Source organism: Telopea speciosissima, chromosome 5 (assembly GCF_018873765.1).
Source record: "Telopea speciosissima isolate NSW1024214 ecotype Mountain lineage chromosome 5, Tspe_v1, whole genome shotgun sequence".
NCBI lineage: Eukaryota > Viridiplantae > Streptophyta > Magnoliopsida > Proteales > Proteaceae > Telopea > Telopea speciosissima.
The window spans coordinates 1100712-1113828 of NC_057920.1; the positions used below are offsets into that span (position 1 = coordinate 1100712).

The 13117-nt window shown below is 38.4% G+C and overlaps 1 protein-coding gene across 2 annotated transcripts; it reads right to left on the bottom strand.

Moving 5' to 3' along the window:
- On the bottom strand, window positions 1–12226 carry LOC122661487 (ATP-dependent Clp protease proteolytic subunit 4, chloroplastic). Of its 2 annotated transcripts, none has more exons than XM_043856894.1 (3): window positions 11759–12226; window positions 5793–6297; window positions 1–52 (listed from the first exon to the last, which is right to left on the bottom strand). In XM_043856894.1, exons 1-2 carry the CDS (start codon window positions 12190–12192, stop codon window positions 5814–5816), a joined length of 918 nt encoding a protein of 305 aa, XP_043712829.1. In that variant the 5' UTR covers window positions 12193–12226; the 3' UTR covers window positions 1–52; window positions 5793–5813. The 2 variants fall into 2 exon arrangements, with proteins under 2 accessions (XP_043712829.1, XP_043712830.1); XM_043856895.1 differs by having other exon boundaries at window positions 16–90.
- Window positions 12227–13117: the final 891 nt, after the last annotated feature.

Consider the following 13117-nt stretch of genomic DNA (forward strand, 5'->3'; position numbering starts at 1 on the left):
GGTGTGGGAAAAACCACCACCTTTGGAGAAAAGAAGGTTCAAACCCACTAAACTGCCAAGCAATATGCCAATGAGGCAGATACTGCAAAACTTGATTCCTGTATAAGAAAAGAAGTCTTCTTGTTAGTCTGAGTCACCATTGGAGGAAAATGGTAAGAACAATAAAAGAAAATAGCAGTAGCATTCATTCATTGGTACAAAATGATTTCTCCTCCCCTACTTCACATAATTCAAGTTGCAATATTTTGCCATGTGGTTAGAGAAAGATAAGAGATGGAACATCCACCAATATTTTTATCTGGTATTTACTAATTCAGAAAAACTGGTAACAAAAGCGGCTGCAACATTCATTGGCAACTGGATGGTGCAAGATGATTATCCCACGCTTCAAATATTAGAAATTGTTTGAATGATTCCCCCCAGAGATTAGCGAGAGACAAAAGATGGAACATGCAACAATTTTTCATTTAATATTTTACTAATTCATGGTTATATTATACAATAATAAATTGGCATGGTTCACGAAACCAGAAAACAAAACAAGTGGATGAAAGATACCTTTTGTCATTGAACCATATATATATATTTTTTTCTTTTTATAAGAATATCTACAGAAAAGGCGAAAATCCAAGGAGACCAAAAATACAAAATTTCATCCAAAGGAACAGTAAGAACATTAAGCTGTAAGACCAGAAAAACTAATAGAAAAGCAGAAAACCGAAACCATAGGGCCATGACAGGAATGCGGCAAGCTCGCGACCAAGGTCAATATACCCATCCAGAAAACCAAAGTCATACAGAAACACAATGCTTTCAATCAAAATCTATACAAAGACCAAATAAATAAATAAAAACAAAATTCAGAAAGAAATTAAAAGACAATCCCATTTTTTTGCCCTGTACTCAGAATTAAAAGTCATCAAACAAGCAAAGATATTACAGATGATTGCTGACAAGGTAATTAATGAACAAAGGGCAAGGTTTTGATGAGTTTATGACACTGGTCACATGGTTGTGGCTACAGTTCTCCATTCCTGCCTGAACTTGGGCATTCCATGTGGATAATGAACATGAAAAACCCTCAGTATAGACTTGAATTCCAAAATAAGGAAATCTTAACATTGACCAAGGTAGTTTAACCATAAGGATCCACCAAGGTTCAAAATTTTGCCATGTAGCAGATATGAGAAGATGTGACACAGGATACTAAACCAATCTCAGCCCCAGTAAGGAAGTGGCTCAAAAGTCGGTCTAAAGTTCCATAAAGTTTCAAAATTCCCATCATTGGCCTATTGGATTTTTGTAAAACATGTCATTTTGTCCACAAAAATTTGAGGCATTTCCTAAATTGTTTGGGGCTGAATTTTGGCCATTTACATGGGTTTGACATACTCTATTACATAGACCACCTCCGTCTACCACATGGCAGAGGTGAACTCTAATAAAGTTTTTCCTTCCTTTAGTTCAAGAACTTCAATAAATTTTATCTCAAGGTCAAATCCCTATATCTTTCCCCAGGATCTTCTTTCACTTCCATCACCTTTTGGTATCGAGGGAATAAAGAATATGGTATGAATTTGGAACTTTTTCTTCTTTCTTTTAAATAGGCGAGTGCAAACTAGACCTTTTTACTAATTATTACTTTTGACATGTGAGGAAACTGAACTTCATTATTCTGTAACCTAAATGTCTACTATCTCTTTTCATCATCATCACCAAAAACCCACTCCCGAAAGTACATCACAAAGTAAGAAACAAAAGACAACAAAGTTTGGAACTGGATGCCAAATCCAAAAGCAATCATAGTTTTTATGGTGCCAAAGCAATCCAAGACAATGGCTAATTGGCTATGCACACACAACTGTTTTAGGATGCAACAAACAAGTATAAGAATTAGTTAAAGTAGGGGGTGAGGGGAAGGGTCATGGATGTGAATAACTTCAGGAACATGAATAAGAATACTTTCAGTGGCATGGATCTAAGGAAATCTAAAAAATCTAATATAGCAAGAGGGAACAAAAGTGGGTGTTGTTTTCCATTGGGACAAGAGGGCAATGACGAGCTCTGCCCTCAACTTAAAGTTGCAGTCAACAGTAACTCCAAGCACCAGTGACCATAAATTAGTACATCTTCCTCCTTTTCCCTTTCATTCCCCCCCCCCCTTTCCTTTTACAGTCACATTGTCGACAAGTGCCGACTGTAGGAAGCTGCCTCCTCTTCTTATTCCTCCTTTATTCCTCCCCACTTTCCTTGGCACCTAGACACCTAACACAACTCTGATCACTTAGGTGCTGAGGGCTGCCTGGCAACCCAGGTGATGCAAACCCAGCAATTATCTATTCTTCTATCTCTGAAAATTTGGCCACTGCTTTCTTTCCATATACCACATGCAATAGTGAAAGAAGTAAGATCCCACAAGAGGTTCCTATGGGCCCAAATCAAATAGGAGGCCATGCAGTGAAAAGCATTTTCACTCCTAAGGGCTACACACCTAAGATAATAAATAGATCCACATGAAATTGCCACACCTAAACAGCCATATTGCTGTTAAGAAACAGATGAGTCACTGAACTGACCTCAATATCGTTTGTAAGCATAAAGCTTAGTTGAAGTGAACAAAGTTGACTTCGTAAGCTCCTGATTCCTTATGCAGGCAGGGATCCCAAAGACTCAAATCAGCCTGTAAGTGGCCCAAAATTTCTATCTAAAGAGTTCAAACCCCAAGGGGTAGCTCAGTTGGCAATGCATCAAACTCCACCAGCACGAGGTTCCTTGGTTCGCATGGACCTCAAACTTTCTTGGTCAACATGAGTTACATGGGCCCAGGGTTTACTGCCAAGAGTTCCTTGAATCCCCCCCCCCCAAAAAAAAAAAAACCTTAGTTTTAAGATCAAGCTAAAACAGAGTATTATGGAAATCAATAAAAATTAAAAGGAGAGAGAAACAAGGTGTGTCAACTGGGGAGACAGGGGGAAGTAGGAGAGAATAGAGGACAAATTGATGGGCAAAATTAAGGGATTAACTAACCTAAATATTAGGAATTTCAGACAAAGAAGACAGAAATCAACTAAATAAAGATGAGGTAGTAGGAGAGAAATATGAAAAGAAATAATTGGAAAGAAAATACGGAGAATAGGGATTACCATGAAGGAAGAGCGAAAAAATAACTAGCAGTCTACCACACATGGTCATTGCAAGCTACACACTGGCAGCCAAGATCTTTTTGAACTCTTATCCATTCAACCACCAAATTGAATAGAGCTGGCTATATTGTTATTATAGACAAAAAACAAAATACATCTAGAACAAGGACCCTTAGAAAAGACGTTTATGCTAACCATAATCACTGACGCTTATCATAGACTAACTTTAAGTCACTAAAAGAATAAACAAAATAGGACCTTTGTAAGCCTACCTGACCCTATCTAGATAATCCCTTGCAAAAGAAAACATAGTTTAAACCCCTTGCACACTTTTACTAATAGGCCCTACTATTAGAATAAAGTAATGACACTAAGGATTAATACCTTAATTTAAAAGCATACTTATGCAACTGGTCCATGGTATTACAATACTCCCAACTAAACGAATATGATTCTAAGGCCCCTGATTTGAGATCAAGACACTACAAATGCTCGTGATGATGCTCCTGCATTATTTCTCTTCCTGCAAACAAAAATCCCAATCCTAGGAGAAACCCTTCTCTACAAAATTGCAATCTTATCAATATCCAAATTACCCAACCAAAAAAAAAATCACCAAGAAAAAAATAATGAGTCCCCTTCCCAGACAACATGCCTCCTTATATGCTCATCCCACCCCCTCCACACCCCCCCCCCCAAAAAAAAGCTCCACTTATATTTGTCACAATTTTACAAGTTTCTTTATAATTTCATTCCCTTTACTCATTGCAATAGCTTGGAAAGAATCAAATCCCCAAGATAAATATTAAACGGTCAATTATTCAAAATAGCATACCAATTGAGAACCTTTCAAACACATATTGGAACTACAAACAACAACAAATTCAGCCTTATCCCAACTTAATGGGGTCGGCTATCAAACACATATTGGAACTACTAGGAAGAAACTCCACCAACCCAAGTTGGCAAAGAAATCGAATTGAAAGGACAAAACACAACTTTTATGGGATCTCAATGTCATAGACATCTAGAACGCTGAACTTTATTTTTCCAGTATCATTCCTTCTACTGGCTCATTGTTAGGAGAGACAGGAACAAGTTTCAATTCTTTGGGACTACAGGTTCATTTAAAAATGTTAATCATTCTGTTTGCTAAGAACATTTAGACATTATTGGAGAAAAAAGCAGGAAGGCATATACTTTCCAATGGGTACAACAGGTCTTTGTTGAAAAAGTGCAGCAAATGTTGTACAGTGGATGAATAATTCAGATAATGAAATCACAGATGATTTAACAGTACCAGAGATGGTTAGGCCAGATTTTTTTTTGGGTATAGTACCTTTTTTATTTAAATTCAGGCAGTTTTCTATTTACTGCTCATTTCAATCAGTTTTTGGGCAGACAAACACTCCTCTGTTATAATATTACATTCTTTGCTCTTCTCGGTTGTGAGCAATATTGTCAAGGACTCAAGAAATTCTTTTCTTCTTTATTTTGCACCCTTCGGGTCCATGTTATCATGTCATGTGATGTTGTGGGGCTGCTAATCCATTTAGAGGTACTTGAATCATTCCAACATTGTTCACTAAATCATGTGCTTCTGACGAAGGGCTGTTCATCATGTACAGACAAAATATGTATTGTCAAATGGAGCAACAAATCCATTAGTGTGACTTAGCTTGCTAGCAACACCAAAAAAATTTGGAATTGTTTTTACTCACAACTAATCCTTATCCCAACAGGAATGGCTTACCCTACCTCTACTATTTTGTTCTACCTTCCTTTTCCTCTTCCTCTTCCAGGGAGGCGAGAATGTAAAGTACTAAGAGGAATAGAGGATTAATGAGTAAATGGGTGAATACCAATTTTGATCAGGGTATTAAGACAAAATGAGTTTACAAACTTAGCACATTGGCAAATTATATGATACATCCAAGAGATTACTATACATGGCATACATAGTTTTGCCATGCAGCAGGTCAGATAGGGCTGAAATTTAGATCCCAAGGTCCCTACTTACATGTCAAGTTTCAGCTCATACAGAGTTAAAAAACTGACAAAATAAAGCATCGATAAATCCAAGACTACCAAGAGAGTGTGCAAATACATGAGAGACTACAAAAAGAAAAAAGAGCATCCCAGTGCACGAGGCACCTGCTACTGCAGGGTCTGGGAGGGGCAAATGTACACACCCTTAACCCCCTGCTTTGCAGGAGAGGCTGTTTACATGTTTTGAACCCGCAACCAACAGGTTGCAATAGCGCAACTTAACCGTTGTGCCAAGGCTCACCCACTAAGTACATGGGAGACTATTTACCAAATTTTGATTCTAAAATTTACTGATTCTGAGTCTGAAATTTATCCAGACCATTCAATAGATATCCAACAGTTGAAATTGCCTCACCATCCCTCCCCCCACATAGCACAAGCAGGTGTGCCAGCCATAGATACCTTACGGACATGCCCATCCAAGAAAACTACTCAAAAACAGGAAACTAAACCAATTTAAACAACTACTGGGTAACAGTTTGAACCAATAAGTTTCATTTCACGTGGAAATTACAATACAGACTCATGTTTTCAAGTAGCAGCTAATACATAGAAAAGGTGAGAAAAATAAATGAAAACAATTCAAAATGCTATACCTGCCTGCATCCAATGTCACCGAAGCTAGTATATCTCATCATCAGGAATATCTGGTGTCAGGAATTTTCTTGGATCTTTACTTATTTCCTCATAATTCAGTCTTGATTTAACCCTCTCTGGTACCGGCTCAAGTGGGATAATGCCTTCTCTATCAATAACTCCATCTATAATTCCATATTCAACAGCTTCAATTGGAGACATGTACCGATCCCTGTCAATATCTTTCTGGACTTGTTCAAATGTCCTTCCAGTGAAACAAGAGATGATTCGAGTGACATTATTCTTATTATGCATGATCTCTCGGGCCTGAATCTCCACATCTATTGCTTGCCCACTAGCACCTCCAAGAGGTTGATGAAGCATTATCCGTGCATTAGCCATTGCAAAACGCTTACCTTTGGTGCCACCACCAAGGATGATTGAGGCAGTTGATGCTGTGATTCCAAGTGCAATGGTGGAAACATCTGCCCTCACGAGTTGCACCACGTCATAAATTGCCATTGTTGCACTAAACATAGGAGAAGGTGAGAGATTAAAAACAAGAGACAGAGAGAGACAGAGAAGAATAAAGAACAACTTTCAGCAAGAAGAATCTAGAAGTAAGAATATACAACAAAACACCTAGATAAATAACAGTTAGACAAGACATAAAAGAAACCCATTGCCACTGCAACATCAAAAAAGTTTGTTAAACCATCTGTTCATTTTAAAGACCAAAATAAATAAAACCAAATACTTGATTATCCACACCCCCCCCCCCCCCAAAAAAAAAAAACCCCTCATAATTCAGTCTTGGTTTAACCATCCTTGGTACCATCAATAAAGTTTATGACAATGATACAGCCATAGTGATGCTATAATAGCCAAATGGCATCGCAATTGTCCAGTTGCCACCAATCCTATAGGTTATATTCCTAATATTATTATTCAGCATCATCTGGATGATAGAGCTGATACAATTCAATAACTAAACAGCAATAAAGATAAGAAAATATGTTAGCAATTTCATAATATAATGCCATCTCTTTTGTATTATGACCAGAAACCCTAACCACAAATAACTCAAGTCTCTCATTAATTATCCCCCCCCCCCCCAAACTTGCAGTTTCCTCGTCCTTTTTTTACCCTAAATTATGCTTCCTTCATTGTATCAGTTTAACTAAAACCACTTTCCTCCATTCTCCAACAGCCACCAAAGCCATGAGCAGCAACTCGATTATGAATTATGTTGCCACTTGCCACCATGGTTTCAGGAACTCTTATTTATCAATCAAAATCTCGCAAAGAGGGTTTCATCCCTTTCACAGCTGACCACATAGAATAATGTGGGAGATTTTCAGGATTATTCTGGTTCTGAACAAATGCCTACCACCATATCTCTATCATTGATTCCTTAATACAATGTTTCCAAGCACTTGGGAATTATGCAATTGTCTACAGCCCAGATAATTACACAACCTGCACACTCTGTGGTACCCATATAATCTAAAATTCTATTATTATCATTTCTGGAGAACATATGAAGCCATACACTCTTAAAATATATATTGCAATGATGAAGATGATGCAACAGTATTCGAGCCACTGTATAAATATGATAGACTCTGAAACCAAATCCCAAGAAATCTAATCTGAAGCCTGAACAAATGGGCTCAGTTTTGGGTCCATCTAAGGGCCAACATTGGTATCATTGATAAGGTCATTCATGGGGTCTAAGTATGTCTATCGTGGCAGTCTTAGTGTTAGAAGTTTATATTTTGTGGCCTTATCGATTTGTAAAGTAAGAGTCCTAGTTTCTATTGAGTTTGAAATTCTTACTGCTATTTTCATGTTTTTACACCCCATCGATGGAATGAATGGAATAGAATTGTTTAGCAAGAATTTTATTTGTGTGAACTACTTACTCTTGCCTTCCCATCGATCACTCTCTTCTCTCTCCCCCTTCGATCTAACCTCTTCACCACTCCTTTGGCATTTTGCTGCCTCCTAATTCTCTTCTAGTTTTTTTCTCCTTTTTCTTCCATTGACTTTCCTATTTTCTCTTTGTCGTCACCATTGAAACACCTTCCTCCCTATCTCTATCTTTAATGCATTGCAAGCACTGTGGGGGGTCACACTTCAATCGACAGGTCAGTAACTATCTCTCTCATTTTCCTGCTTCTTTTCCATATCATTTGTCAGATCTCTTCAACTCTGCCTGCTTTCTTTTATTTCTCCCATCAATTACATTCTGTCAATTCCCTGCAATTCCATTGTTGCAACTTATATTTTTCCTTGGGTTTCAGTCTATCTTATTCTGATTCGAGAAACCTGGTTTCAATTTGCTATAAGACTTAACTGGTATGACATGTAGATGACCAGGATATTGGCTGATTTAATTGGGCTTATCCGACATTGATTAATGTAGGACAAAACATGAAGAAAAAGAAGCCAAAACACTGTTCACGTGAACAGTGCTACAGCCCCTTGTTTTGCCTTGGTGAAATATTATTAGAAGATCATGTGGGGCCCAAGACCAGATACTGTGAAGACTTTTTAGAAGGGTCAATTTTGTCTATGAGTGGGGATTTAGAAGTTTAGCTTAGTTTCTAATTTTAGATTTAGAAAGTATGCTTAAGTTTCTATTTTATAGTTTGTAATTTTGTTCCTTGCATGTTGGCTGAACTATACACCCTAGTTTCTATTTTCATTAGATTTCTATTTTTAGTAGTTTCGATTTTCTTTTAACTTGAGGTGCAAGCATAGCCCTCTATTAATTGTAAGGCTGTTGTAGCCATTCCCCACGATTTATCTCAGTTGAATAAAAGTTATTTTCCTACTGCAAGCATGATTATTCTCAAGTTTGATTGTGAAGCTTGAAGGGCAGAGGTCCTGGCTGAGAGCTGAAACCTTAGGGCTGGTGAGAGCCGAATCTCCTTATTCTTCCTTCCTATTCTATTTTCTCTTCTTTATTATTCCTTTGCTCCCAATCGAGTGTGCTTGCTGCTGTCTCTTGTGTCTGCAACTATTGCTACTGGAGAGTCCTTGAAGACCTGAATCAATTCCTCCATCAACACCAAGTATTGTTGCTACCGTTGCTGATTAAACAAAGAGATTCCAACTCCTACGGATTCCAGTTTCTGTTCCAGATTGGCTTCAAGCTTCAAGGCGCCACAACTCCATCATTCTTCATCAGTTTCTGCAGAGTTTTGGAGCATAGAACCCCCCCCCCCACACCAGGCCCTACACTCGACCCTGGTTTGGTGGCCAGCTTCCCTCTGGTTTGCAAGTTACACTCAAACCTTCTATTTTGGGAACACCCCTGCAACTCCTTATTCTGCCAGCAGAATTGTACCAAATTTTCAGCAGAAGACCACCTCCATTCGATCCAAGTCTGGATCCAAACTGCTGGCTCATTTGGTTGATTTCTCTAAGTTACTAATTCTGATTTTGTTGCTATTTTGATGTTCTGCTACAACCTATCATCGATCCTACTGTAGAGTGGTTCTTACTTGAACCCCTTCTACATTATTGAATTACTCATATAAACCCTGATTTCAATATAGCTTTTCTGAAATATAACATGATTCTGTTTCTTCATTATTCATCTGACAACTGTTGAGTATATATAACCCTGGGCCTGTAGGCGGCTTATCTGACCCTGATTTCTAATTTGGGGGTCAAGGTTTCAAGGCCAGCATTAGAAGCTCTTCGTACTAATCCACAAGTCCTCCCTTGTTCTATCTCCACTTCCCCCTTATTCTAGGCTGCAACAGGAGAAGAATAGCTTGTGGTTTCAGGAATTTCAGAATTCCTAGTTTAACTTATTGATTGATTTCCTTCCATTATGTCAAGTCCTAGTTGGTTTAACAATGTTTCAGTTCAGGGTATTGGCGACAATATCGGTCGCCACATGCAAATACCGATACGAATCGGCCGTATTGTCCGTATCTGGCCGATTCCAGTTTTAAAAAAAGCACTTTTTGAAAGAAAAAATCCACTTTTTGTCCGTATCGGTATCGGTCACCGCTGATACCGATGCCTAAATCCATGGTTTAGGAACTCCAAACAATGGAGGTTTTTGAATTAGTTTTAAAGTTGCTTTAAGTCTTTTATTGGTCAATTAAGTAGCTTGGTTGATTACTAGTTAGTTGATGCTATTTCTAGTCATGTTAGGAGTTATATTTTGAGAGTCTATGCATATTTATGTAACAGTCATTAAGGCACATGAATTTGATGAATAGAGTATTGGCTTTTGCCTCTTATTGCTGTGAGTTCCAATGAGATGCAGCAACCTATTTGTGGCATGCCATTAATTAATTTTTCATTAGTTGATTGTGCCACCAAATTTCATCTATTGCATTAATTCTGACAGTCTGACACTAATTTAATTAAACTTTCAAATTCCCTGAGTTACTTCCATCAAGTAGTCAATATTATTTCTGAAATATAACAGTACACCCACTTGTAGATCGGGAAACCACACACTGTACTACAATTTATATCAATCATCAATGTGTTAGCTTCCCCCTCCCCACCCCCCCCCCCCCAAAAAAAAAAAAAATAAAATAAAATAAAATTCTTGCCACCAGTATCCAATTTATATAAGTATTAAGTTAAAGATGAAGATGGGAAAGAAATAAGACCAGGGAAGAGTATATGTTGTCATATGCTGGGGCTCAATAGCTTCTACTGTATACTCATCCTCAGTTCAAAGTGGTGACAGTTAGATGGCAGATGTGCAAGCATGGTACAGAAGCACAATGTTCTGAATTCAGCATTTCACATGGACCTTAAAGACGATGGCAGATGTGCATGCATGGTACAGAAGCAAAAGGTTCTGAATTCAGCATTTAACATGGACCTTAAAGACGATGCATTCACAAGTCTGGAAAATTTGTTAAATAGATTACCGAGTATAGATGTCCCTTCTAAGGGGGCATGCATATGGTTGCAACACTGAAACTTCTTGGGCACTATCCTTACAATCCATTTACGAAGTTATGATTTTCAGTCTTTTCAAATTCCAAGCTTATTTTGCTTTTCTCTTCCAGGTGCTTATTTGGTTTCATTTGGTCCCCCACCCCCTTACTTATATTGAATATTAGTGATGAGTAGAGATGGTATAGACATTATACCATTTCTCCTTTGATCATTTTCTCCCAATAAGGCCAATAGTGAAGTTCCTTTTGGATGTGTTCAGTATTTTTGCGTGAATGCTTGCCTCATTTATAGACAAAGTAGTGTTTTGATGATGTGTTAGCATCCAAGATCAACCATCCCTTTTACATCTTAGGCATATATATATATATATATATATATTTTTGGTAAAGACATTTTAGCCATATGACTATCAAAGAAAACAGAACCCGGGGGTTATGGCATTATCATACCTAAGATATCGTATGCAAATAATAGGAATGTGAAACAGTGAGAGTGATTCAGTCAAATCTGTAATTGAAGGATGGAGGAACGCTACTATTATAAGAAATAAATGAAAATATCCTTGATAACTAGGGTGTTTTGCGTCAAATACTCTAAAATTTGACGGATAATCAAGCTGGTGGAGTAACTAATGATACAGTTGTTAATGGACTCTGAGAAAAATGCAGAAAATGTGTCCATTGTGCATCTAATTTTTAAAAGATGTCAAGAAATTCAAGAAAACTCCAAAAAAAACTCTCATTATGCTCATTGACATCTTCACAATATCTTGACAGAGACTGAACGAGCATCTATTTGAATCGTCAAAACGAAATTGTAAAAACACAAAACCAAAGTTCCCTTCAATTACTATCTGAATTATCTTCTAGCTTCATTCACGTCAAACTAGCAACATCATTCTATGGTCACGAGAAAAAACAATAATCTTACTTCAAAAACCCAAGATAAAGGAAAAGATAAGTAATCATGAGCTCAATTTACATAAAATTAACCCAAGGGAACGGAATAAGCCAATCGTTCATCATGAAAGAAACCTAAAATCTTACCTCAGAGATCCTCCGGGGGAATTAACGAAGAGACGAATATCTTTAGTAGGATCTTGAGCGTCCAAGAGCAACAACTGACTAATAGTTGCATCAGCGACAAAATCATCGATATTGTTGCCCAAGAAAACAATCCTCTGCTTCAGCAGCAACCCCATCACATCTGATGATGCACCTCTCATGGCGGCTTCCTGCGTCTGCGGAGAATTCGAAGTTGGGTAGAGAGGATATGAGGACGTTTCAAGGTCAAACCCTAACTTTGGAAGTTCAAGCGTAGGTGAGGTTCTTGGTTGGAAGCCATGGAAGTTCGCCATAGATGAAGATGAAGAAGAAATGTGAGCTTTGACTGAGATGGGAGGGGATTTGTAGTAAGTGTTGCGTAGTTTAAGTGAAGCAGGAAGTGGACTGAGCAGAGTGGACATTGAGAGGGCGCCCATGGTGAAATGTCTGTCAGAGAGAGAGAGAGAATTGGTAACGAAGGAGAATGCAATGCTATCTCAAGTTCTGGACTCTTTAAAGGCTTACCCTGTTGTAGGCTCTGGCTTATTGGAACTTCTCTCTCCTTGGACCCAAGTTGGAGTGCCACCAGGCCGGGCTGGGTTTTTAGAGCCTCAGCCCAACTCTACAGGGCTCAACCCATTCTAGCACAGCCTTGATTGACCTGATTGGGCCAAGTTAGATTGGGTTAGCCCTGATTGACCCTGGCAGTGGCTGGCAGTTCATATCTTTGTTATTTTAGGGCTACGTAAGCCAAGGTATCCCTATTTTTTGTTCGTAATTATGATATTATTATGTATAATTGTATAGAGAAAAAGATCTTTGTCAGGTGTGGCGCCTGTGCTCAAACACAGAGAAGGTGGGAGGACAAAATGACAGTCCATTCCTTATAAACTGCGAAAATCCACCCATGCTCTCATTGGCCCCCTACGTTGGTACCGATCCCCCACTCAATTTTATATTATATACATAAAGGGCAAAAACTTACCAAAAAAAAAAAAAAAGGCAAGAGAATGCTAACTGATCGTATAGCCCCTACACCAGCGTGGAGCCACTGAGAATTTGCACAGAAGCATTGGCTTGGATTGGGTTTTCGATTTCACTGGGGTTTGAGCGGTCTTTTCACATACTTTTGTGTTTGGGTACAGGAATCAAACAACCGGTTAGCATTCTTGTCCCATACATAAATATAAGCCCGGCCCTATCCTAAGCTAAAAAATCTAAACCCTGTCCCTACTCCCGCCCACAAACTGAAAAATCAACTCCAAGTTTTGTTGGGTTAAGGGTAGAATTGGGCTCACCAGCCACACTTGCACCCCTAAGCCCAAGGTTTTTAAACTCGGAATCGGGATTAGGATTGGGTCC

Bases quoted from the DNA above. Each gene is read 5' to 3' on its own strand.
- LOC122661487 (XM_043856894.1), bottom strand. From the start codon at position 12,192: ATGGGCGCCCTCTCAATGTCCACTCTGCTCAGTCCACTTCCTGCTTCA. The intron at 6,298-11,758 runs GTAAGATTTTAG...TCCTATGTTTAG, and splicing joins TCCCCCGGAGGATCTCTGAG to TGCAACAATGGCAATTTATG.